Source organism: Oryzias latipes, chromosome 9 (genome assembly GCF_053564925.1).
Source record: "Oryzias latipes strain Hd-rR chromosome 9, Olatipes_Hd-rR_3.1".
NCBI classification, from domain to species: domain Eukaryota; kingdom Metazoa; phylum Chordata; class Actinopteri; order Beloniformes; family Adrianichthyidae; genus Oryzias; species Oryzias latipes.
The window spans coordinates 19,100,163-19,126,044 of NC_136245.1; the positions used below are offsets into that span (position 1 = coordinate 19,100,163).

The window sequence follows — 25,882 nt, forward strand, 5'->3', positions numbered from 1 at the left end:
TGTTTGTCAGTGTGTTGATTTTGATAGACTCATTCTTTCCTGTGCTGCTTAGACACTGGGTTTGTGTTGGCATAGGTGCTGTTATTTCGGCTGCTGTCCACTCCTCTTCTCTGCTCCCCTCTTCCTGCTTCTCATTAAAGTGCATAAACACTGGACAAGTACTAGACTAGAATTCTTTTGAGGGAACCAGAACATGCACTTGACTTTTTGATATAGGTCCATGTTGTGGAGAATGTCTTGTGGCTCCTTGGGGTCATGTGAATAAGTTTGGCCTGTAAGTGGAGTATTACAGTAATTAAAATACTTAATAGTCAATAGAACTCAATAACGTAATGGTATATTAATTCCAAACTGATTTTTGCACTACTTTGGGTTTTTAACACTACTGATAATAATTAAAAAGGGTTAGATATAACAATTAACCCAGTAAAGAGACAATGATGACATTTTCATGACCTTTTATCTTCAACAAATTTGAAGTAGAAGGTTTATACAAAGTGTCCTGCAGTGGTTCTCATGAATGTTTGGCACTTGAATAGTCCTTTGCTCTCTCTCTTCTCTCCATTTTATCCCAAAGGAGCACAATCGGTTTGAAGTTTTCTCTTGTCCTCAGATAGTTCTGGTAAAACATGGATTTGTGTTCAGGGTCATTACACAAAGATCGTGTGTGATGAACCAAAGGGTTCAAATTTTTGGTTCATCAGCCCATAACACCTTCTTCCAGTCTTGAAAAGTCCTGTAATGGTGTTTCATGGCCCAGGGAAACCTCTTTGTCTTATTCTGATGTCTTAGCAATCTCTTTCTTGCTGCAACTTGTCTACCCAACAACCCAGAGATATTCCCTTCACAGAGACTGTCTTACAACGACCACAACAAACCTGTGCTTGAACCTGTCATCCCACGAGGTGTTTATCATGCAGGTGTTAACTTACCGACTTGTCTTCAGTTTCAATTGGGCTTTGATGTTGGACTTTGGGTCTGACACACTCCTTTCTGTCAGGGTTTCTTTAATTTCTGAATACCTTTTGTTGGTGAAAATAATTTACGCACTCACACTTTGTCTTTGTTTGCAATTACTTCTGTGAGACCTACATTTTTCCGCTTTATGATAGCCTGTTGCTTTTTCATTGTTTTCTTTTTTGTTTTCAATTTTGACATCACATTATTTTAAATTATACGCTACTTTTAAACTAAACCAGGCACCACAATGTACTGTGCTGAAATTCACTTATTTTTGTAAACTTCAGCAGAGTCCAACTTACGTCTGTACAATTTTAATCATTTTATTGAACTTTATCATCATGAACTGAAAAGAGTAACTTGGATAAGTGGTGTGATATAAAACTTTTGTTCAGTGGTGTATATATTTAATATAACGTGTGCATGGGTCAGAATTTACGAGAAGGTCGAATTATTGGAAAAGAATTACTTTTGTGTTGCTCAGATGAAGAGAAACTTAGTTGATGTCCGTTTATTTTGGTAATTTTTTTTTTTAATGAGAACATAGTTTTTAAAATTCAAGGATAATCCAGAATGTAAAGACAAGTCTGTACATAAATTATATACTAACTCAACTTTTCTTCCATTTTACTGTCTCTGTGATTCCAGTTAGCTGTAAGATTCTGAAGACTGTCTGATTCTGGTGCTTTGTACATTTTGATGTAGATTTTTATATTCTATTAGAGGATAGATTGGATCCCTGTACATTCAGTAAACATGTACAAAAATGCATTCCCAAATTTCCCTTGACACTCATAGCTGAAGGATGCTGGCAACAGGTGTACACTTGGGAGGTTTTTTTTTCCGAGCCCACATACACAAACCCAAACACATGCACAAAAACACACACTTGCATATGCGCTTAAAAATAAAAAGCCAAGATACAATATGAGCATTGGTGACATGAAGCCAATCTCATGGTGCTTCACTGCAGTGAGTTAACCTCGGGAAATAATAGCAACAATATGCTAATGTTGTTTTGCTAACCCACTACATGGCCATGCCGGATCGTCAGACATGCAGTAGTCTGCTGCTGAGAGTACAAGCAGACTGTGTGTTTGTTGGCACCAAAATGGAACCCATCTTTACCATATATTATTGATAATCAGAAGACAAACATTTACACTTTTTTTTAAACCCGCATGAGGCATATGAAACATGTTTTTACTCATTTAGTAGGTTCACAGTGAATAAAACGTAAATAGTCTTCTAACAAAATGACACGTGTCGGGGGTTTGACTATGGACAACAACGAGGACAGAAAATGCAAAGAAAAGGAAGTTGTTAGAGAGGAGGAAAAAGACAAAGTTAGGAAAACAGTAATGAAATGAGCCGCACAGATGAAGGATGACGTGGTGGTGGAGATGGGAGGGAGACTTCAAAGGGCTTTGATGTCGCACCCTTTTAGACAGACAACTTTGCTCCTTCCTGCATATGGCGAAAACCACAAGTGCACAGACACACAAGCAGATGCACTTCACCCATGGCAGAGGGGAAGGGCAGAGCGAAGTTGCCTGGTGTTGCATCACACTCTGCGAAGTGAGGTTAGCGCTGACACCGCAGCCTCCTCATGCTAATCTAGCACAAACACTCTGACATCTTAATTTACCTCAAGACAAACACAGCAACAAAAATACACATCAGCACATCATCAAACAGTACAAGCACACAAGGACTTAAACGCAAAAAGCAAGCGGCAGCAGCAAGTTCATAAGATTCCTCTATTCACAATGTGGGGAAGTTCCAAAATAAGGTTAAAACCAGTCCTTTGTGTATGTGTGTTACACAATTTTTCCTCAGTGACCACCTTTAAGAAAGTGAAAGTTAAAGTAATTATCTTTCTTTTATAATACAATGTCCTATTAAAATGCAATCACTTTCATGGAACCTACCATGATGCTCTCTTATGACACTTTCTCCTTTCTTTACCTTATATTGCTAATTACTTGTTTTGAGTCACATCCAACAGTTTGACACTCAATTAACAGATGAGGCTCTGTTCTCCATAGGCCATGTGTTTGTTTACTTTTAAGATAATATTTTTTATGCAAAAGTATGCTAATAAGGAGAAATGTGTGTGTCTGTGTCTGTCTGTTTCAGCGTTGAGACATCATGTTTATATTCTGCATCTGTACGAAATGCTGAACGTCGGGATGCAGGTGTTCCTTTTCAACACGGTTCCATATGCAGAGATACCGCTTGGTGTGTTGTTGATTTCTATTGTGGTCTGGACAGTTTGATAGGAAATCAAAGCCTACAATCAATGTCACAAGTTCATTAACAGTTGCCCTTTGCTGGCCTCTACTTTTACTATTGTTCTTTCCAGCCTTGAATAAGCACTTACATCTCAGGTTAATTAAACTTGTCTTCTAATTTCGTGAGCCTCTGCATGTGTGTGGCTGTACGCATGCAAATGAGAGAGATAGGTGTACATGTGCGAAACACACTATATATGTGCCCGTGTGTGTGCATTCGTGTGTGTGTACGTGCGTGTGCGTGAGAGAGAGAGATTGTTTTTCTACATGCATGTTTGTATCCCCTGTCTCTCGTGTCTGTCTTTGACCTTCCCTTAGTATTTTCCCATTATGCCTTTACTGGTGTTTAGGTGGGCTATTGATTCAGAAAAGGGGTACAAATTAAGATTTAAATGCCTAAGTTCTTCTGCCTATTGAGTTTAACATTTAGGGCATTTGCAATATGCAAGACATATTGATCTTCTGCAGTGTGGCTCTTTGTTGAATTTACCGAAGGCTAACCGTTTGGTTTATTTATTTATTTCTTCTTCTGCTTCTTTTGTTGGCCCTAGGGTTCACATTTTGATCCTGTCATTGTAGATCACCAACTAAGGTTGAAAACTCTATCAAAGCTTTGTCTCTTTTATTGGATAGAACTGAAATGCTCATTGTTACCATCTGTGAATATTAAACATAGCTCTTTTTTATTTTGAACTTCAGTTTTTTTTTTTTGTTTGTTTTTTTGTTTTACAGGGAAGTGCTTCCTCAGAAGAGCATGTGCTTTACGTGTGGGATTACTTCGTGTCCAAAGCTTTGGCCAAGAATGTCTTCATTGTGGCTCATAGCTACGGAGGGTTGTCATTTGTTGAACTGGTAAGTTTTTGTTTCGTTTAAAGACAAATTCAACTTCTCAATCTATTTTTTCTTATGTTGGCATCAAAGACAACATTAGAGTGTGGCATGACTGGTGCGAACGACGATCAGCATCAATGTTTTTGTATCTGGCATTTGTGGGTAACATAATCAGGAAAAGCAGGATCTGGGGTTTTAAGCCTTTTCCTGCGCAGAAACTCACAGTGCCTTAACTCGTTTACCTCTTTCTAACAGTGCATTCTTCTGCCATCTGTTCCCCATGTATAACAATATAAAAACCTCAGCTGTTCATATTATGTAAAAGAAAATATAATTCACCAGGCGAAGCAATATTTTTACCATTGTTTCATAATGCTGCTATGCTCATGTGTATCCTTATCATTATTTCCTTCTAACATACAGCAGTTCCTGCAATGGGGTACACGGGTCAATTTTTACTCCCCATGCCCTATAATTAGTGCTTACAACTTTTTACTGGTTAAACATTTGTCTTTTCTTGAATCAATTTTAATTCAGTTTTTTTCTTGGATCAGTTTTATTTTTAAACTTTAATTTTTGCACCACTGCAAGAAAAAATTGGCACTATGATGCCAGGTATTTATGACCTGGTCACCAGTGATAATAATTTGGATTTTGCTTAACACTTTATAGGCTACATTGTAAAGATCGTTCCTGTTTTTACTTTACAACTCTTGTGACTGATTAGTACACAAGTCAATGAAAAGTCATTTCCTATGAGGTAAATGTGCTTGGAAAGGGCAAAAATCTCACTTTCATTTTGTATGTTAATACTTTTTTCGTTGTTGTAAATTGTGGTACAACAGCTTTACCATTAGTTGCGCAAGGTATTATTACTTACTGTACTTTCTAGGTTTGCCTCGTATTTATTTTCTGCAATGTACCAACTACTTTAGATGTCTTAGTTAGGCTAAAAAAAGCCTCATATTTCTGAGCTGGGTACATGACTAGTTAGTTGAAATCATTTCCAGGTTTAGTTCATCTCCTGTAGAATTGGTCTTACCAATGCTCAGTTCTTCAAAAGACAGAAGGAAGGAAGTAGATGCCACAATGGGAGTTCGGCTTGGGGAATTAGGTGGAGACTTCTGCCATACATATTTACCAGAATACTCTCATCGAATCTTTTTCACCTACTTTTTTTTTTGTATTTTGTAATTTTAATTTGGCTGATAAATATTCATGCAGCATTTTGTCCGTGACAGCTCCACAATCTCCTGGGCTTTCTCACTGTGTGACGAAGGCTTGCTATTCTCTCTATTCGTATCTTTTTGTCTGTGTTTTCTTCAGACTCTTTCTCCCTCTGTCTCTGTTATTGTATATTTGTGTCTGTGTGCGCACAAAGGCGTCAGCGAGCCTCTAACTATTCTCTTTTATATGTTGTCCTTGTCATATAAAAAAACACTTTTACCAACATGCGCACACGGTATGTGCATATATAAATAGAATGCAGGCTGTATTAGATGGTAACATTGACATCAAAACAGATATATGTGTTGCCTTTGGAGACCCATTTTCAAATAAGCCACATGAGATTTCTCTTGAGGCAACACCAGCTTCTCCTGTGCATTAGTTCACCTTCTTTTTCCTCACAGTAGCAATAATTTACTATTCTTTTTTACTGCCCTCAACTCCTTTGTGCAGTATGTAAACTTTGTGTGAAGATAAGTGATATATGGATATTCAAAATATTAAAAAACACTAACCCATTTATTTTTATTTTTTCAGAATTTCACTTAGAACGTACTTAATTCTTTCTTTCTCAAATCAATTTTGCTGAATATACAGAAACACATGGTTTAAATAAGCTACTGTATGTTGTTGTTGCTTGGTTCACCCTTTAGCATAAAAACACTTATGCCCACACAACTATGCATTTACATATACTTGCACCATGTCTTCTTAATTGTTGAGAAACTGAACCATTAGGGTGGGCTTGCAGCTATGTGGGCAACTGGAGAGCTTAGCTGTGTTGAATGCACCATTTGACATTAGAGAGGACCCCGAGCAAACCGGCTGTCTCTGGGTTAATTACTACTCCCCCTTTGCAGTTAATAAATATATTTGTGATCAAGCACATCAAAAAGGCCCAGCATTAATTTCTCCTGCTTGCCCCCCTTTGCTGTGAAGCATTTCAGACTCCTGTTTAGTTTGCTTAAGTGTTCCAGTGCAATTTGATTCTTTAAAACATTTCACAGTGTGTGCTGACTAATTATAGACACATCAAAGCATTGCAAACTCTCTTTGAATAGGAGTGTAAATGAGAAAGAGGCTGACAGTGCAGAGAAAGGCTGCTTGCTCTTTCTGCATCTTACCTTCACGTTCTTCATTCTGTATCAGTATTAAGTTATTAAAGAATCTTTTCTGTTTTGTTCTTGGCCAGACTTTTATTTCATCTTATTATTTTCAAAAGGAGTTTGGATTGTGCAGCCGAAGTTATCCAACATTTTCTTTAAAACCAGCAATCCCGTTGTCCTCTAATAATACTAACAAGCTATAGACAAAATGGAGATTGTAAATGTCATAAAGAATAATATAAACACATTGTGATTGCAGGTTGCATGTCGTATCCAAAAAGATTTTTTCTAGAAAAATTTAGACAGAATATAGCACATATAGAGTCAGACTGATGACCCTGCAATCATCTCTCCTTCTGTCCGCCCTGTCTCAAACTGAGAATTCTCATTGTATAGGATTGGACAGCTTTATATACGATGTTATATAAGTATCCATCTGTATGTCAATAGATAAATCTGTGATTTCCGACCAGCTGGCCACCCTGCGTCCCCAAAACAAGAGCTTAAACATTTCCTAACTATAGTGAATCTACCTGCTAAAAGCAATCTACAGACTTAATAGCCTTCTGTTTTAAGCTCAAATAGATGTAAGCATTATTCTTTGTCACACCATTTTTAAATTACAATACAGTAAGCTTTATTTTAGGGTAAATTAATATTTGTGTGTTGAGGCATTCATGCTCATTTGGAGACTCAGAAATGTTTTTTTTCTTCTTTGACTTCTTTAAGCCTTTTATTTTCTGTGGTGATACATCAGGATTGATGCCAACCCTGCCCTCTGTCCTATGTGCTGGACTCCTGGTCTGTATGAGGTCTCTACAGTTCCGCAACTGGCATGGTAAAAGCCCAGTAAACGCACGGTCCTGTTTGAAAATTAATGTTTCCAGTTGCCCTTGGGACCTTTTACTGCATTTCCAGACATAAATGCAAAACTACTTGTGTGTGTTTGACCTCTTCACGTTTCATAAAACATCCTTTTGGAACATATCTCATTAGGGTCATAGGCAGTTGGCTTTAATAATAACACGTATCAAAGCTGCACTCTTTTTTATGAACAGTTTTTAAATGTGTCACTACTATTTTTCTATTTCACTTTACATTAAATGGACCAATCACAAGGAGACTTCTGCAGACTTCATTTTAAAAATCCAACAGTGGCAAATTATGTCAATGCAATGCCTCCACACTTTATTTCATTTTAAATTCTCTTCCAATTATGTAACAAGCAGCCATAGTAGTCACCATCAAAACAGTAAAGTTTTTTTCTGCTATAAAACTCTTAAAGATTAGAATCTAAATTAGGCAACAACGCAACATTAGTTTAGGAGAATGAACAATCTGAGATTGTTCATTATGTTAAAAAACCAATAAAAAGAAAAATATCAGTATTTGTAAATTAACCTAGTGATTTGGATCCTCGCTGGTGTTAAGAGTGTTTTAAAACAGCTCTGAGGATGTGTTGATAGGACTTGTAGCAGTAGGCAGTAGACCTTTGGGCACCAAAGTGCAGAAATTTGATTAAATATGTTTTCTTTTGTCCAGACTTGAAGTATTAATGCTCTAATGTATATCTGTTGATTATTGTTATAAATTATGTTTGAAAAACTTGATCATTGGTGTGAATTTAAACAAACAAAGAGCCTTTTTGACAGCAGGCAATGTAACACATTTAAAACTTTCACTTAGTACTTAAATAATGTTGTTTCCTATTGTTAAAATATTACTTTGGAAGTCTTGCATGAAAGCTTCAAGCACAGCCTTGATCATAAGATATGTTTACTTTATGTTGCCAGCATACAGATTATCAAACGCTCTCTATTTAATGGAAAAATGTGACTAAAAGGTGCCTTGTTTAAAACCTTGAATTTGATTACTGACTCAGTAAGAGCACTGAATCTAAAGAAAACTTTCCATTGCTTTGTTGTTGTTTAGACCTGAATAAAATATCCATTATCCAATATCCATTTTTTTGTCCGATGAACTTTGAGCACCACTAAACATACATCTCATTCTTACTTTTTTTATTCTAGAAACCTGTGCATATCTTAACATGTTTTAGTATTGCATTTTAAGCTTAAAAATGCTTTACCACAATTTAGTTTTATGGCAAATATGAAATGCCATTTTAAATGGGATACTCAATTTTCTTTTACATGTGCTAAATAATACACTTAATACGCTTCAATGTATTTTCTTATAATAAAAGTTTGATCTGAAAGTCTGCATTACAGGTTCTAATGCAAAGACCTTCAAAAGCCTTTATCAAATTCTGTGTTTTGGCTTCTTGAAGCAATCAGGTACTTTCCGTTTAGAACGGGAGGGGTTATTAACGCCTTGTTTCCACTGAGTGGTATGAGACAGTCCGGTCTAGTATGGTCCGGTATAGAATGGTGAGCCTTTTAATGTTGATGGAGAGAAACTTGCAGTTAGCAAAGAGATAGATAGATAGATAGATAGATAGATAGATAGATAGATAGATAGATAGATAGATAGATAGATAGATAGATAGATAGATAGATAGATAGATAGATAGATAGATAGATAGATAGATAGATAGATAGATAGATAGATAGATAGATAGATAGATAGATAGATAGATAGAGTTGTCCTTAAGTGTCCTGCATGTCTGTCATCTTTTACTCCTTTGTGTATGTCTGTTGGGATATATATTGTACTGCACTGTGTTTGTCCGATTCTGTGTGTTTGTATGCATGATCCAAAGATTTGTAATACCCTGGATGGATAACCTCTGACATCACCTGCTGGGTTCCTAGAAGTTTAAAGTGGGAAGACCATATTGACTAGAGTTTACTCTGCGGACCTCAATAAACGAACGGTGGGCGGAACAAAGTAAAGTTTGAAGCTCTGTTGGGTACACCAAACAGATAACGTCCTTAAAAGTGCACAAATTTAAGCTTTAATTAAATCAAAATTGGTGATTGAAAAAAAAAAAAGAAAAACAATTCACTACCCTCAAAGTTGTCATAAATATTAAATGAAGCAACAAACACAAACATTTGATTTGAAAACCAGAATCTGCATAGTTTGTTGGGTGTAAAGTCCGACTTTTGCATAGAAGTCAATGTAGAATTGCTTCTTTCTGCAATCTGCCCCTTGGAGAAACTGCAACATTTGGTTCTTCTTGGTTTGTGTCAAATTTAAAAAGGAAAGATAAGGACTCAGCGTGGACATATATACAGTACAACACATTGAAGTGTCAGCCTTAACATTGAAGAAGCGTGTAACGTTCGGACCATAACAGCCTGATGAAAGGAGCTATCAGAGCACGTTAAAGGAGCAGATGAGTAGAGATCGAGAGGGGATGATAAATAGCTGGGGCACACTAGCAGAAATTAGTGAAGCCGTATGCAAAGCTGTGGCGTTTTGTTTGATGTGAAACAAAAGGACCACCATTACAAAAGTGCCTGCCAGCCTTCTCAGCAGGACAGCAGCCCTAAGGACATACACTATTGGCCCAGACTAAATGTGTATGTGTGGTTTTTATGCGTGCATATGCTTTGGTACACAGTAATCTGTGCCTGCACTCCATACTGCATGCATATCATGCTGTTTTCTAGCCCTGTTGGTATTATGTATATTATCTATGTGTTTTTGTGCTCCACTCATAATGAATTACAATGCATTGCCCTTTGTACACTGTAAGAATACATGTCTGCTTTCTCAGCACAGCTACACCATGTTTGCTCTATTAGGCGGCTGAAATATAGCTGTCTAATTTCTTTGTGAAAGAATGGGATCCTAGAAAGCCTCTTTCTTCTTAACATAAGGATGTAAATTGAACTGTTTAAATGTCACTGCTAGCAAGCTGATTAGATTTGAATTGATTTTCTGGTTTCTCGGGAAATATATAAATAAGTAAATAAATAAAAGGCACCCCCCCCCCTAACTCAACCAAACCTTATAGCCCCACTGGCTGCCACAGATGGACCAAGGTCTTTCTTTCCACCTCCACAACACATTGTAGGGGCTTCTGAATTCTTCTATCTGCTATGATTATGTACAAATGGCCTTCATTTGCCATCCATTTCAAAGCTGTAGTGCAGCATTGTGACTAGAAGCAGATGACGCAGACAAAATTACAGTGGGTTTGCAGCCTGAAAAGGATACTCGTACAATAGGCTTTGTGGAGTATTCCCCTTCAATACCTTGCCATTATTCTCACCTTTGTTGGTGTTTCTCTCTATATTTCAGAAGCATCTTTGGTTTCTAGATTGCATTTGTGGTGTTAGAAAGGAACGGGGGGAGGGGGGTTTGAAAATAGTTTACTCACCCCTTGTCTCTCTCGTGCTATTCTTTGCGTATCAAGGGAAATAATATTTTGTGAGATTGTCAATGAATTTTTTTCCCCCTAGTTTATTGTCTTTATTATTATTTTTGCCTTATCATATCATCTTCATCACACAGTCGTGGGACAATCAAGATTTTAGAACATACAGAGCCAATATTGATCTTTTTCTTAACATTTCACATCTGTCTGCGATATACTTCATTCCACTCAAGTCACATTTTTGGATGCTGTCTTTGTTAATCTGCCTAAAGTTTAAATGAGTACCAAGCTGTGCAAAATCATGATGATCATTTGCTTGGCTTTTTTAAGAATCTGTTACTGGATAGTTTGTTGGCCTTGTTGCCATCCTGTTCCTGCATAATTATTTCTTCTTTATTTTTTTATGCATTGTTTTGCTTTAGCTGTTCCAAGAATAGGCCTATAATTTATATCAGTTACCAGTGAGTTTAACCTTTCATTAACTTTGTGCAGCACAAAAGTAAATTTTAGACTTATTTGTTTTCATTCCTTCATTTCCAGCAATACTTGGATTATTTTCAGTCAGTTGACTGATTTTACCTGTGAAATTATAATCCTAACTGAGTTTATATGTAAATGCATCTTATTTAGTTTTTAAATCAGAAAACAAGAGATGTGGGCCAGAGACAAGAGAGGTGAAACATTCTTAATAAACAAAAAAAATGCTGCAGGTAACAAATTATGTCTCTGCGATACACTGTTCAGATGCATTTCGACCAAGTTACATTGATTATTTGTGGTGACTATTATTTGAGCACTTAGTTCTCATTAACACTTCACCTTTAGAATACTCGAAAAAAAGAAACACTTGGATACAAGTAAGCAATAATGTAGGGTTAAAAGTCAATTTTTAATAGTAATAGAAAGTTTAAACTTGAAACATTATTAGGTTAGCTAACTATCCAATATAGCAAATAATCTCACAAAAATTGACCTTGACCTCATGGAGAATGTGTTTCGGATGTCACACTGCAGTCTGCTTCTTTTATCCTTATACAAGGTCTTGTTGAAATATCAATTAATCATTTAATAAAAAGTGCTATGCAGAATGCCAACTGGTGTCAGTTTGTAAAATCTAAAGTAAGTGTCTTTATCTCACTTTAAGACTTGGTTTACAGTGCTGTTCCTTTCACGACATTGACGTCTCTAAAGTGCTAGATGAGGACTTTTCTTAATAGTTATTGGCTTAAATAGTTTGGATGCTACAAACATGGCAGCTTTAAAGGCACCGATAGAGTTGCTATCAAATTTGTGAGTGCTGCTTTTCCTGCTACAAGATTGCTGTGACTGTGGTTGGTGTGGTAATAGCAGCCATTCAGATTACAGCTTTCTAGCTACATTTTGCTACATAAATCAGACTGTCTTTGTTTTTGAATTAAGTTATTAGATGCTATGTTATTGAAGTTTATTTTATCAATATGAAATTCTTCTTTACTTTTTTTTTTCTCCAAGATGGATAGGAGCTAAAGAAAGCATGTTTTTGCAGTACCTATTGTAACTCTCGTCCTGCTCTGTCCATCATGTATCCCAGCTTCTCTAAACAGAATCCTATAAGCCTTTTTTGTGAAATAAGACACCAAGGTAGACAAAGTTCATTTGAGTTCAGTTAAATCTTGAGGGATTCATCATTACATATTTACTGGCTGAAGATGATCTTGCTGTAAGGTTCTACCCTCGTCCCATTGATCTACTGCGCATGTTCACTCCTGAGGTTACAGGACGTGCCTCCATTTGCATAAGGCCCTGGGCAAGGTTCTTTCCACCATTGATTGCCCTGTCCATGAGCGCCCCGTGCCTTCTCACATTGATCACTTTGTTTTTTCCCGGAGACAGTGCTACTCAGAGTTCAGCTGCAGCTCTGGTCTGTAAGACCTGCTGAAGGAAGAAAGAGCGACTGAAAGAGACGGGGGCAGGAGAGACAGACAGAGCCAAGGAAGAGTCATCCATCTGTCATAGCAGATAGATGAAAACATCAGAGACAACATAACAAAGATTGTTTTCTTTAAAGTTATATATAAAAATATATCAATATAATAATCCTTTCTTTGTTGCAATTTAGCCGTACCATTATGTATCCCAGATTTGGGTTGTACAGTTCCGGCTATATTGCAATGCATACATTAACATAAAGCTGCATGTAAATTTTAATCACTGCAGAAATATGTGGTTCATCTTAAATTCAAAGCGGTGCTGATCTTATGACTTGTGGCGTAACCAGTCACTGCGCAACTAAGCTCTTCCTTGTTGAGTTTTGTTCCCTACTCATTACTGTTCCAACAGTCATAATTTCCCTCCAAATATTTTTAATAGACATTGATCTTTTTACATTAAAGAGTTTTTTTTTTAAATTAACTTTTGAAGCAACTTCTATTTTTCCAATTTATAAAACAAAAACTTTAGCTTTTACAGATTGCTGATAGACCCCAATGCTTTTGGTATTCTGATTACATTCTAACATTTTATTTAATTCTTTATTTCATAATTCTTAAAGTGTAGGAGTTGCAGCTTCTCCTTTTAACATTAAAAAATACAAAATTGAGGTTTTGAATTAGAGCTGATCTGTTTGCATTTTTTTCTGTTTTTTATTTTTTATTTTATTTTTGCATGTCGTGTTTGTCCAGCCGAGTGTCAAGGCTCAGATTCCCATGATGCACCTCTTCTCTTTGTTCTGCTTTGTGTGAGCTGCGTGCAGCTTTGTCTGCCTCTCTCTGTCCTCCCGGCTCATCGCCTCGGTGGCAAGGTCTCGCTCCCCTCTCTCTTTCCTACTTTCATTCTTTCTTTCTCTATTTCATTCTCCTCAGAAACGGCTGCCTACTTTTTCTTTCGGTCAGGTCTTTTATTTGTTGCCTTTGACTGTCGTCCTCAATAAGAAATAAACTCTCCTGTTCCTGCTTTACCCCTTGCCCCTGCTTTAATACGGTCACATCACTGCCTATTTTTTTTTTAGTTTTTTTTTTATATCTCTCATTCACCTCTGAACCTCTTTTGACACTTTCTGTTCTTTCACCGCTTCTCACTTGCTATCGTGCCCAGGAAGACATTCTTTTGCCTGTTGTTTTTCCTGATTCAATTTCCTTTCTAATTTACTCACTTTTTCCAAATTTTACACCTAACATCATTCTAGAGCTGCAGCTTTTGTTTGCCAGTTTTCGCAGTCCCTCACATGAGTCTGACCTCACGTATCCCTACTTCACACTACTACTTTTACTTTTGTCTCTTTTTCCCCAAACTTCTTAACAAATCTCACTAGCAAAAATAAGGGCTAAATGAATTCTCCTCATCAAAAGTGTTTTCTTACACATCCTGCAGTAACTTTGCCATGTTCTGCGGTGCTGCTCTGGCATTTCCAGACTTTCACCCGCTGCGGCTCGGTGTGTCAGCTGGTTGTGACCTGGGTCACTTCAGCAGACAAGTGCTAGTCGTGATGTTTGAATGTGTGGAAGATGACATATTGACAGCTCAAATGATTCACATGTCACCCCCACTAGGGTTGGGCGATGTCCCTTAAATTGGCCGTTGACGATGTTTGCTGTCAACCATCGGGATGGACGATGACATCGTCGGGGGGGGGGGGGGGGGGGGGTATTTTTACATTTTTCGTTCTTATATAACTGCTATTCGTTTTTTTGCTTTTTCATTTTATTTCCCAACTAATGACTAATCCGCGATGATCCAGTATAAACTGAGGGAAGTGACTTTAACAAAAAAAGTAACAAACAAAATAGAAAAGAAGTAGTCCGCTCCCGCACTTCACTAGTGAAGTGGACCGGCGGAGTGTGGACTTAAAGCTTTGTGTTTGATGGGAGGGGGGGGTACATGAGCGGTATGTGAGGGAGATTTAAGACTGCGATCCGTCCCGCAGCTCTAGGGGTACAAGCAACCGAACTCAGAACCGGGTCTAAAAGTGTGTGTCTGAGCACAGATCGTCAGCACACACAGCGGTTTGAGCTTCAAAGCAGAAATGTCGCTCAGTCCTTAGAAAACATTCAAACAATCACGCGGATTTGTGTTTCCAGTCGTGTCCCGACTAAATAAAGGCTGATGTTATTCTTACATGTTTACGTGCAGCCAGCAAGCAGCACCACCCAAAGCTAATGTTGTTAGCCCGTGTTAGCATACTGCTAATCCTGGCTTCGTTCAGAAAAAGCACTGACCACACGGATTAAAATTCAAATGATGAGCGAACAGGTGTTTCATAATAACCGTAACATTATTAAAAGCACGTTTAGAAGATCATCTCGTATTTTACCGAGCTGACATGTCAATGTATAGCCGCTCGGCGCTGTTTAACATTGTTTTGTATTGAATTGTTACATTCAATAAAGTTTGAAAAAAAAGCCGCTCGGCGGAATTTATATCCTTCCGGTTTTCGAACCCTACTGCGCATGTGCGAATGATTTATTCCGACGGAAAGTGTGACCTTAGTGAACGTTTTTATATTCTGAAAACATTTTTCTGGGCCCATGTACACGGTTGGATTCTAATCCGACCATTGATCCCATCAAGATATTTTGTACATGTAACCGCGTTTTATGGTGTCGACGCGCAACGTGGCGGGGGCGTGGCATCACGATGGTGGTCTCTCCATCGGGATGTCAATCACCCATCACGATGGACGATGATATCGTCCATCGGCACAACCCTAACCCCCACCCTCTGTTAACTCTATAATATACAAATAAAGTAGCAGAGTAATCGTCAATGTGGGGATACACATTGTTAGATGGGTGAAACATTCTGAATCCGGTTTGGGCCTGCTTGTTTTCTTTTACTGTGAACGTCCTCATTCTGTGAGAAACAGAAAGAATTGGAAAAGAGAAAAATGGAAGCGGTGAAACTGTTCTCTTGGAAAAGTCACAAGGCACAGAATATTAGTGAACTCTGACATTTCTAGGTGAAAGTTTGATGCTTTTGTTGCTTTCTGTGCTTCTGTAGTCCTCATTTCTTTTCCTCTGTTGAGGATGTTTTTCTGTTTTCTTTCCAATTCTGCATCTGCCTTCATGATTGCAACCTCTTTAGGCTTTCTGCTTTTATCTGAAATGAATTCTTTGCCATCATTGCCCTTTCCGAATCTTTAGTGCCAGGGTGATAGCCTTTCGTAGACCTGTTTCAAAGGGTTTTCTATGTGTATCACCTGCTGTTTGGCAGTTTTCTGTGCATGTTTTTAAATAGAACACATGCGAATGGTAGCAGCTGCAAAAGAAAACGGACAGTTCATGTTTTTCTGCCCTCTAAACTCGTCATATTCCACACTGTCTATTCAGTTCATTTATCCCTGATTGCATAGCCTCCAATACCCAATGAAATCCTTCTTTGAATCTTTTATGGCGTTGCCTCCAGTATGTGTTAGTTATGTATCTCCACTGAAACATATTTAATTATTTTTGCTTTAAAATGCCACAGTCAAAAGAGATGAACTGTTTTATGAGCCATTTTAAGACTTTATGTGCTGTGAAATACGATGAGGTTTTGAAACACCCCAAAGACAGGAGAAAGAGAGTGTGTGAGAGACCCCTTTTGAAGTGTTACCGGCTCAGAGCTGAATGTGCGGGCCCCCGTCTGGAAAACCTCATTCCATATTGAGAATCTGAGTCAAAATGTGCATGCAAACATGAATGAATATTCTCATCTATCTTGTAGGTTGACCTTTAGGTTTGTATTTGTTGAAATTGACCAGTCCTTTGTTAAAGAGGCTTGTAGTACGGAGATACATCTGAGCCTCAAAGGAATTTTCTTCTAGAAGGCTATGAGGGATTTCTCCAGACCCCTGGCCATGGCTTTCATACAAGACCCACCTGCTACTCCCTCTTCTTATTTTCTTGATAACTAAAAGCATCTTCTTCTGTGTTCTCTCTTTCCTTTCATTATTGTTGTGCCCCCTCTTTCTTACCAATACCCCTTCCTGTGCCTTTCATAAATACATTTTTTCATATATTTAGCCTCTTCACGTTTAATTTTTCTATTGATTTATTTGATTTTTTATGGGCCAGTTGGTATGGTTTGAGTTCTCTTTGATGAAAACACTAGGGGGCACTGCCTGTCCTTTGTTACTCCTCATTTCTTTTAACAATCTTCCTTTTTTGGTTGTCATATAAGGTTTATTTTTTTCTTCTTCTGTGCATAGTCCCCTGTTTGTGCTAGCATTTCCTTTAAAAGCTGTCCCTTGTTTATAAAGCATGACAAAGATCTGCAATCAGGCAGGCAGACAGGAACCTGAGCAGGCAGAGGGTAGTTGGTGGGCACTACACCCATCTACATTCCCCTGCCCTCACTATGTCACCCCCCATCACCCCTCCACCCCCCCGTTACTGTTTGCTGAACCTAGGGGTGTGGGTTAATAAAAAGGGCTTGGAGCACCGAGACGAGCGGCAGTCATCTCACAGTAACCTCTGCTCACCTCCGGCCTTCAGAGACCTTCTCTTTATGACAGGCTCCCCCCTCCCATGTCTCTCTTACCATGTCATACTGGGTCAACCCGTAATGTCTCAGCTGCCTATAAGTTAGACAAAAGGTAGCCAAACCACAACAGGGAGTTTGGGTGAGTTTTAGCCTGTTATAAAAACAAAATAAACTTAGAGGAGCCTGGGTCCTTTCTTTCCAAGTCTTGTGAATGAGAAAAGGGACCTTAATTGCCTTTTGAAGGTGAAACCGTGCTCAAATAATGATCTGCTCTAGCTCCTAGTTAAAGGAAATAAAAATAAATAAATTTAAGTCTTTATATTTGCTGTCTCTCCCACTTTTGGTTGCTTCACTTCTGCAAAAACAAAGTTTTACTCCCTTTTTTTCTTTGTCTTTTATGTACAGCTCACACTGCATTGTGATCAGATCCTTATTTCCCATACACCCATTAGTCTTCTCCTGCTTTGGGTTATATATAAGACTAACTGATTTTTTTCCCCCATTTTCTTTTAATATTTGTTTTAAATGTATTCCAACAGACAACGGATGAGTTGCATTTGACGGTGCTAATTGGCAGTTCTGCTGCATGCAGCTTGTTGCTGGTAGAAGGTTGAGGCTGGGCACAATAACGCAGCCTTATTGTTCAGACGGGTCGAACCCAACATAGCACAAAAAGATGGGAGAAGTGGGCCCTGCTCACCTGTCAGGATTCAACACGCACACACCGTGTATATCTTTTGCCCTTCAGTATGAATGGGCATTGCATACACAGTGACTTGTACAGCTTAAGAAGCATCATTGAAAAAATTTCGAGATAATAATTACATCTAAACGTACCTTCAGCCCCTGTCCCAGAAATAAACAAATAAATACATATTATCTTCTAATGCATTCTCTGGGTGCTCTAATTACCAAGCGCAGGCAAAAGCTGACAGAGGTTCAACAGTTAAAATGTAATTTTGCTACTAGAAGGAGTTTGAGTTAGAAAAAGGGTCAGTGAGGCATCAGCTCGCGCAGGCACACTTCCAACCACTGTTATTTTTTAATGGTTTATTCACGCTTTTCCAGGACTTTTAATATGATTGACTGACAAGGTCTTTTAAAATAGCATCTTTAGTAATAAGAAATAATTGACTCCCTAATCAAAAAGAGGGTTCATGAAATCCACAAACCCAACTGTAATCTTCAGTGGCATTTCCAGCAAAATTGGCGGTCTTCATAGCTCCAGGGTCTAAACCACTTTGATTTAATTGCTTTTTTTTTAACAAGATTAATAATATGCTTTGTACTGAATTGTGTCTTCGATGTGTGTATTTGAACACCTCATGTTCCTCTCAGCATTTGTTTTTAATCAACAATATCTTCTAAAAAGGGCAAAATGTTGTTTGCTTTGTTTTGCTAAATTTAGCTTCTAATTCATTGTCGAAATAGTCTCCATGAATTTTTCAAAACTCTAATGACAACTGAAATTGGAATGTTCTTTGCTCAAAAAAAAAACAACCCAGTTGTTGCTATGTAAAATCTTTTTTATAAATTACTCTTAAAAAAAACTACAAAGTTTTTGTCTTTTTAATTTTCAAATAAGAATGATGAAAAATCTCCATCAATTTGATTCACGCATATCTCAAAAACCACTGTTATTTTTTTTTCTAAATAATTTTTGAAACAAGTGTTGCTTGACGTCGGAATTTATTTCCAGCTATTAAAAAAAAATCACATATGTTTTTGCTTCCATGTAGATCCAATATTAAGGTAATTTTAGAGCCAAAATTGTTTGATGCATATCTGCATCAATAGGCGTCAAGGGGTGAAAAATTTTTTTTTTAATTTAATTGTTTTGAATAAATATCGTCCATCCAAGGGTCAATTGAAAATATAGTTAATTTTCCTGTTGCTGTTTTAGACCATACACTTGTTTCTCATCATATTGTTGAAACCACTTAAGACATAAAGAAAGTTTGCCTTAAGAATTGTAAATATAAATAATTTTTTGGGGTATATTTACTTGCAGTTTTTTGCAACTTGTCCTTTTTTACATTGACAACTCTTTCTCTTTTTTTCCTTTTCTCACTCATCTTCTCTGTTCTGAAAATGACTTTAAATAATGGCTAGTAGCAATGAGAAGCTAATTCAAGACCATTATATATTGCCATTAACTTTTGTAGACTTTTTTTGTAGTTTTCTCTTTGGAACATGGTGTTCACAGAAATGCCATCCCTTCTTTTCTCCATTTTCTTTTATTATTTTTTTTCTTCTGTTATATGCAATAACATTTATCATCATTTTCCTTAACCTTCTTCTTGTCTGTCCAGCTTTCCCCACCAAAAAAATTTCAAAACTTTATCAAAACTTTTCTCAAAGTTCTCAGCTTTGAGCACTACAAGTAACTACACCTCACTTTCCATTCATGTGCGGGACAGAAGGCAAATCCACATTTATTTGGGTTTAATTTTTCTTCTCTTTCTTTTCACTCATCTAAGGTGAAAAACAGTTCCCCAAAATATGTGATAAATACCTTTTGAAAACACCTACGGGAGCTTTAACTTTGTGTTGAATTTTTGGAGGCATAAACAAGAACGTGTGTAACATAGATGCAAAAAAAGTGTTATTTCAAGAATTAACAAGTAGACATTTTTTTATTATTTTTTACTAGAGGCGCAAAAGTGACACCATAGTTAAATTTTAGCTGTGCTACAAACCTACTCCAAACAAATTTAGAAAAGTTTAGTTAAGATTCTGCGTCATTGCCCTGTGAAATTTTCTCACTAAACCCCAATTTAGATGTGTTGGCTTGGATGCCGACTCTGGGCTCTGGTTAGTACAAGGAATCAGTGCTTATTGGCCCCTGAGGCTGCATGTGTCTGTGTATCTTAGAAATGGACAGCAGTACCCGATGGATATTTAACACATTAGCTTTGGCAGAGCCCAGAGTGGTGTGAAAACACACTAATTTCCTAAGTGGCAATCATATCAGCCTCACCATCAGAGAGGCAGCAGAGAGCAAACATCTGCGTGTGCATGTGTCCCAGAATATTCCTTTTTGTTGTTTCGATTTTATTTATTTATTTATTTTTGATCTTCTTATTGTCTGTTATTTATGTAATTTTGCTGTTTTCATTAAATTTCTACTCCCCCCCCCCCCCCCCTTCCTTTGGTTTCTTGGTGCGTTTCTTTCTGCCCATAAAGGCTGAAGTTGTCAACGTTTTTGTGTTAGTCTCCTTTGCCGGTTACTGCTTGTGTGCGCTGTGCATGTGTATCTGTCCGTCTGCAGTGAGCTGTCTCTTCCCTGCCGGGGTCCAGCAAGTCCTTGGTTTTCAGTGATGTATCACCCTGAGTTACAACACAAAGGTCTCAGCCTCCTCCTCCACCCACCCTCGTTAGGACCTCTCATTCACTACCTCCCTCCGTCAGTCCCATTCTCCCTCAGCCTATCCATCCTCATTTCAAGTCTAGAATCACCCAACTGAAACTATGCTAAAACAGGGTCATCCCCTGATGTACACTTAAAGGCTGTCCCTTTAACCTGCTCTGGAATACTTATGGCTATTATTATAGCGTATAAATCATTAAGAAAGTTTAATTAAACAAAAATTTCACGGAGGAAATGTGCAAGCTGACACATGGGAAGGAAGATTTAATGGGCCAGCAACTCCCAGCACCGTAAGGGAAAATATTGAGGTTAGGTTTCTATTTTATAGCATTGCCGGAGGGTTAGGAAACATAAAGAAAGACAAAAGACGCACTTTTAGAACAAAAGTAAAATATAGACAAGAAGGATGAGGTGGTCACAGCTGGTCTTAATACAAAACAAGGACTTTTCCACTTTATTTTGGACAGAAAAAAACTATGATCACTAAATATTGCAGTTTTTAAAACCAAATAATAATTCTAGCAATCCCTATTCTTTAAAGTCTATTGTAAAAGCATTCCCAGTGGTTTGTTAGTTATGATTATGCTGATTTTAGCTAAAACAAAATAAAATAAGATAAAAACTGTGTTAGTTTTTAAGACATAGTTGTTGCAGAGTGGCAATAGTTTATCAGAAATTAGGCTCTGAGTTGTGGGCAGGATTTTTGGTACAAAGTAAGCCTTCCCCCACTTACCGACATCAATCTGTTTACACGCTCCCCTGTTAGCTTACAGCATGTCATGCCCCCAACCTAACATTACCGGTGCAACAAAAATGTCAAGCAATATTAGATTTATCCAGTCGTACAGTCTTAAGCCATTTGTCAACTCAGATGAGGAAAACAAAGACGGACATGGATCAAGTTGTCTACAAGTGGATGCATCAGAATGGAGCAGAGCAGGGGCTTGTAGGTTGCCGTAGTAGCTTCTATTTCACCCGGACAAGTTTTTCCCAACTCTATTTTTTCATGTGCTCATGAATAACTTTGATTTGGATAAATAAATACTCAGAAATGCTATTGTAAGCTCCGTTTATTATACATGTGTCATCCATCATGAGACAAATTCCACAAAATATACTGAAAACACTAAAAAAAAGATTGCCTAAATTGTTGCCACACAAAAACTCTTTGTAGTCAATATTTGTACTTGCTAGGCCCCAAATTAGCTCCAAGTCCAAACTCCATCTTAATGATTGTAGCAACAGTTTACATTGAAAAAGTCAATTTGATTCAATTGTTGTGATTATCACTTACCACTGTGCAAATGTCAATGAGAGGGTAATTAAATTCTGACTTTCTAACTATGATATGCTGTTGTTTTGTTATCGTTGCTGCTTGGCTTTTTTAGATCTAAGTAGTCCACAGAGAAAAAGCTACTAAAGTAAAATTGCTGAGAAGTGAAGTCCAGCTGTGAGGGGTCACTAAACAGAGCTTGTGTTCCTTTGTTGGGGGGAAAATAATAACACAATTAGAATGACTAAAAAAAATCTTTTTCTTTTTTTTTTTTTTTAAATTAGGCCTGCATCAGTTTTTTGCAATTGAAATACAAAAAAGTCAGTATATTCTCCCACTGACAGCACCATCTGTCAGTACTTTCTTTCCTTCTTCTGTCCATTCTCTCTTCCCTTTCTCTCTTTGTCCTATCTCCTATTTCTGTCTTCCTCTTGTTTTCCATGGGCACTAGCGGGGCAAAGAACCTGCAGACGGCAGGTTTCCTGGCACACCGCTCCTCATCCTCTGCCTTTTGTTTCCAACAGTCGACAACCATTCTCCACCTCTGCTGCGTCAGTAAATATTTATTGGCCTTCCTTTTCCTCACCACCCCTCTAACGTTGGTTTGTGTGTCTGCACTTGTGTTTGTTCGAACATACATGGTTCACATGCTTTTGCACACGTAGAGTTCTCCTTTACCCGTACGAGGTCCCTCGCCGCCTCCCAGCACCCAGTGCTCGGTGCTGTCACTCAAACAGTTTAGCAATTTGCCCCCTTCACCCTTCGTCTTCTCTTCATCGTGCATTTGGCAAACGGCCACGAGGGGGAAGAGGAAAAAGAGGAGGAAGTTATTGCAGTTTTCCCTGTTCTTTCGCTCCACCTCTCCTCCCTCGCCATTGACAAAGTTCATGCACTGGAGAGGGGAAAAAAATCCCTGTGAGTAAATGCACATGACCTCTGTGGGGAAAACGGCCGCACACTCTCCACCATTAAAGGTCGCAGATACTCAGACACACACCCTTCTGCTCCCTGGAGGCCTCTGGCCTCGTGCTGGAGAGGGCTTCCTTCCTGTGGTTAAGACAAAGGAAGCTAGGGACAGACAGGGGACCTGGGGCCGCCGCTTCAAAGCCACAGGAAGCGCCGGTGTTGTCTCTTCCTGTGGAGGGTGTTAGAGCGTGGGGGGCCAACCGCCTATGTTTTCACAGCCAGGGATGAACAGATAGGAGCGCGCTGTGTGTGTTTTTGCCCCAAATAGTAAAGGTAAACGGACTGAACGCTGCGCTGCAACAAGACCACGTCCAAATTATCTCTTGCTTAGACTCTACCACATAGCCCACTCATGCTTTCAGTCTGCTCAAGCTTGTTTGTTTGTGCCCTTTTTCAATGTTGTCGGATAGGGATTTCTGGGGGTGTATGTGTGTTAGTTTGCCATGTGCTTTCAAATCTTCCGGTGTGCACCCACATACATGTTTGTTTATTTGTTTTTTTTCTGTGTTGGCCCTGGCTTCTCCAATGCTCTCCTCTTATTTTCTGGCAGCAACAGGACAGTTAATCAATCAAATATTTAAGCAGCGCTTCAGTTCTCAGTGGGTAGTCCTAGATTATCTGTGGCTGTTGGCAGCAAACCACGCAGCCACATTATAAGCCTTGTTCTTTACTGGCATCTTCATAGGGTGCTTCTCTCTTTCAAACGCACACACGTGCACACAAATACACACTCTACTTCTTTCTGCTAGCCCCTGCCCATTCTTTGCCCACACTAATACTCTGTATTTTTCTTTTTTTTTTTCCTTGTTAATTTTTTTGTCATTTTCCCTGTGTCCCCTTGTTTTCTTCTCTCTCTTTTCTTTCTTTTTTTTGCTGTTCTCCATTTGCACTCACTGTGTGCGTATAATTGTGGCTTTTCACATCAACTGTCTGACAGTGAGCAAGACCCCTTAAAGAGCTCTCATCTTTCTCTCTTTGCCTGTTTCTCTCTTTTCTCCTGCGCTGCATTCTTTCTAGGGATGAGTCTGCCTGTCTCCCCGCAGGGAACTCCATTGTGGATTACCATTCAGTTTTTGCCCAATTATCTTGTGGCTTTCACTGTCTTTGACACATAATTATCAAAGGCCTAAATAATTGTCTTTATTATTGCTGGTGTTTAGATGTAGCTTCAGCGAAGCAGTCATGAGCAAGGGAGCATCACAGGGAGAGGAGAGAAATAAGGTATTTATCTCTACCAGAGATTAGCTTAGCATGCTGTTAAATGATGTCTTGTTGCAAATTCCAACTCCATGTCCTGATAAATAAACATGATTAATAGGCATGTTTTTTTTTTCATTGTCTACATACAGCCTGCACACATCGCATCTTTGTCTTTTACAAAAATGAAGTAACTCATGACCAAAATAAAAATAACTGGAGGTTTTTCCATGGGAAAATACTTAAAGAGACACAAACCTGAAAACAGCTCCAAACGTGGACAAGTTTTTTGGAAAACTATTTTTAAATATTATTTGTTTAATAAAGTTTGGCCAAATGTTTACTGATATCATAATTTTTTTGATTATTGGTGATGCTAGGGGTTTACACATTGGTGTGGGGGTTAGCTCTCTTGCCTCACAGCAAGAAGGCCCTGGTTCAAATCCGGAGACCTTACTGTGTGGTGTTTCCATGTTTACCTCGTACATGAGCGGGTTCTCTTCGGGCTCTCCGGTTTCATGCTTCATAGATTAATTGATGATTCTAAATTGTGGCTAGGTGAGAATGTGATTGTCTGACATTGAGACGGACTGGCGACCTGTCCAGGATGTTCTCTGCTTTCACCCAACAGTAGCTGAGATAGGCTCCAGCAACCTTGTGATCCTGATTTCTTGCTCAATCCTCATGTCCCGAGATTAAGTGGATTTAGAAAATGGATGGATGGATGGTAATGAGAGTTCCTGTGACTTGGGGGCACACAGTCATGCAAAAACTTCTCTTTCTATGAAATATACCATTAGGTTTGTGGATGAAGTTTGGATGTTGACCAGATGGTCTAACTTTATTTTTTTTTATCTGTCGAAGAACATAAAGGATTCTTCTCATGAAGGTTTAAAGTGGCATTCATAAATGTTTTTGGGATTTTTTTTCTCCATCTTCTCCTTTAGGATTTTTTTTCTGAGTCTTGTTTTGTGTTCATGTTTGCTCCACAAATTTCTTCCCTTTTTCTCTGTCCGATACACAACTGACCACAACATCTGGCTTCCTCTCTTGTAAAAACTGCTGTCTGCAGTTGCATGTGGAATTAGCACATTTTAACTTCTGCAAATACAATACAAAGCAAACACTAACACACAAGCTAACATGATGAGTCAGATCATAAAACATCTCAGATTTATATCTTCATGGCCTCACGACACCAACTGTTTGTAAATTATGGTGCAAGTTGGATTATGTGTTCAGTATGCAGCTAACCACAGTTGTCATTGTGGCTTGTAAAACACAAGACACAGAGAGTGTCAAAATTACTGTGGTTTAGGGCCACACTGCAAAGAGCATTCTCTCCAGGAATCATTACTTGTTAACTCCAAAACTACGGCTGCTCTCTGGGTGTCTTTGTCAGCACTGCAGCAATGAAACCTGTCGTAATGAAGGAGTAATGTCACAGGAGTCAGGAGATTTATTTTAGTTTTCTAGTTAGTAATTTCATGTATAAGGAAAGTCGACTTAAAAAAGGTAAATAGTTTAAAACTGTTTCAAAACAATGCGACAATAGTATAACAAAAATTCAGAGGTTACAAACAGGATATAAGATTTTTTTTACTACATGCCAGTGTAATTTAAAATCTTACTTTATTTATGTCATTTATTGTCATTGTCATTGTCACAAAATATGCTGTTCATCTGCAGCCCTAATCGAATAACCAGTCTGTGCATTGCTCCGCTAAACATCTAATGTAAGTGACTGTTAACCTAACGTTGTAAGTACTCTCCTTTTTATTCCCCCTTTTTACTTCAACAGCTTGTTCACAACCCACGGCGCTCCTTTGGGTCAGAAATGCCGTGTGGGGAGTCTATTGCAGTGCAGTAACAAGTCCTTTGTGTGACATTTTTCTTGGTGTTGGCATTCAGAGAGGGGATAGGGAGGCTGGC

The 25,882-nt window shown here is 38.3% G+C and overlaps 1 protein-coding gene across 4 annotated transcripts in view; it reads left to right on the forward strand.

The window, feature by feature from the left end:
* The window catches only part of arb2a (ARB2 cotranscriptional regulator A), a 143,733-nt gene that overhangs the window by 65,316 nt on the left and 52,535 nt on the right, over window positions 1-25,882 (forward strand). For all 4 annotated transcript variants that reach the window (XM_004072645.4, XM_011479289.4, XM_078952871.1 and 1 more), the window contains one exon: window positions 3,987-4,106. In XM_004072645.4, the coding sequence (XP_004072693.1) occupies window positions 3,987-4,106 (120 nt within the window). The remainder of the gene's footprint in view (window positions 1-3,986; window positions 4,107-25,882) is intronic.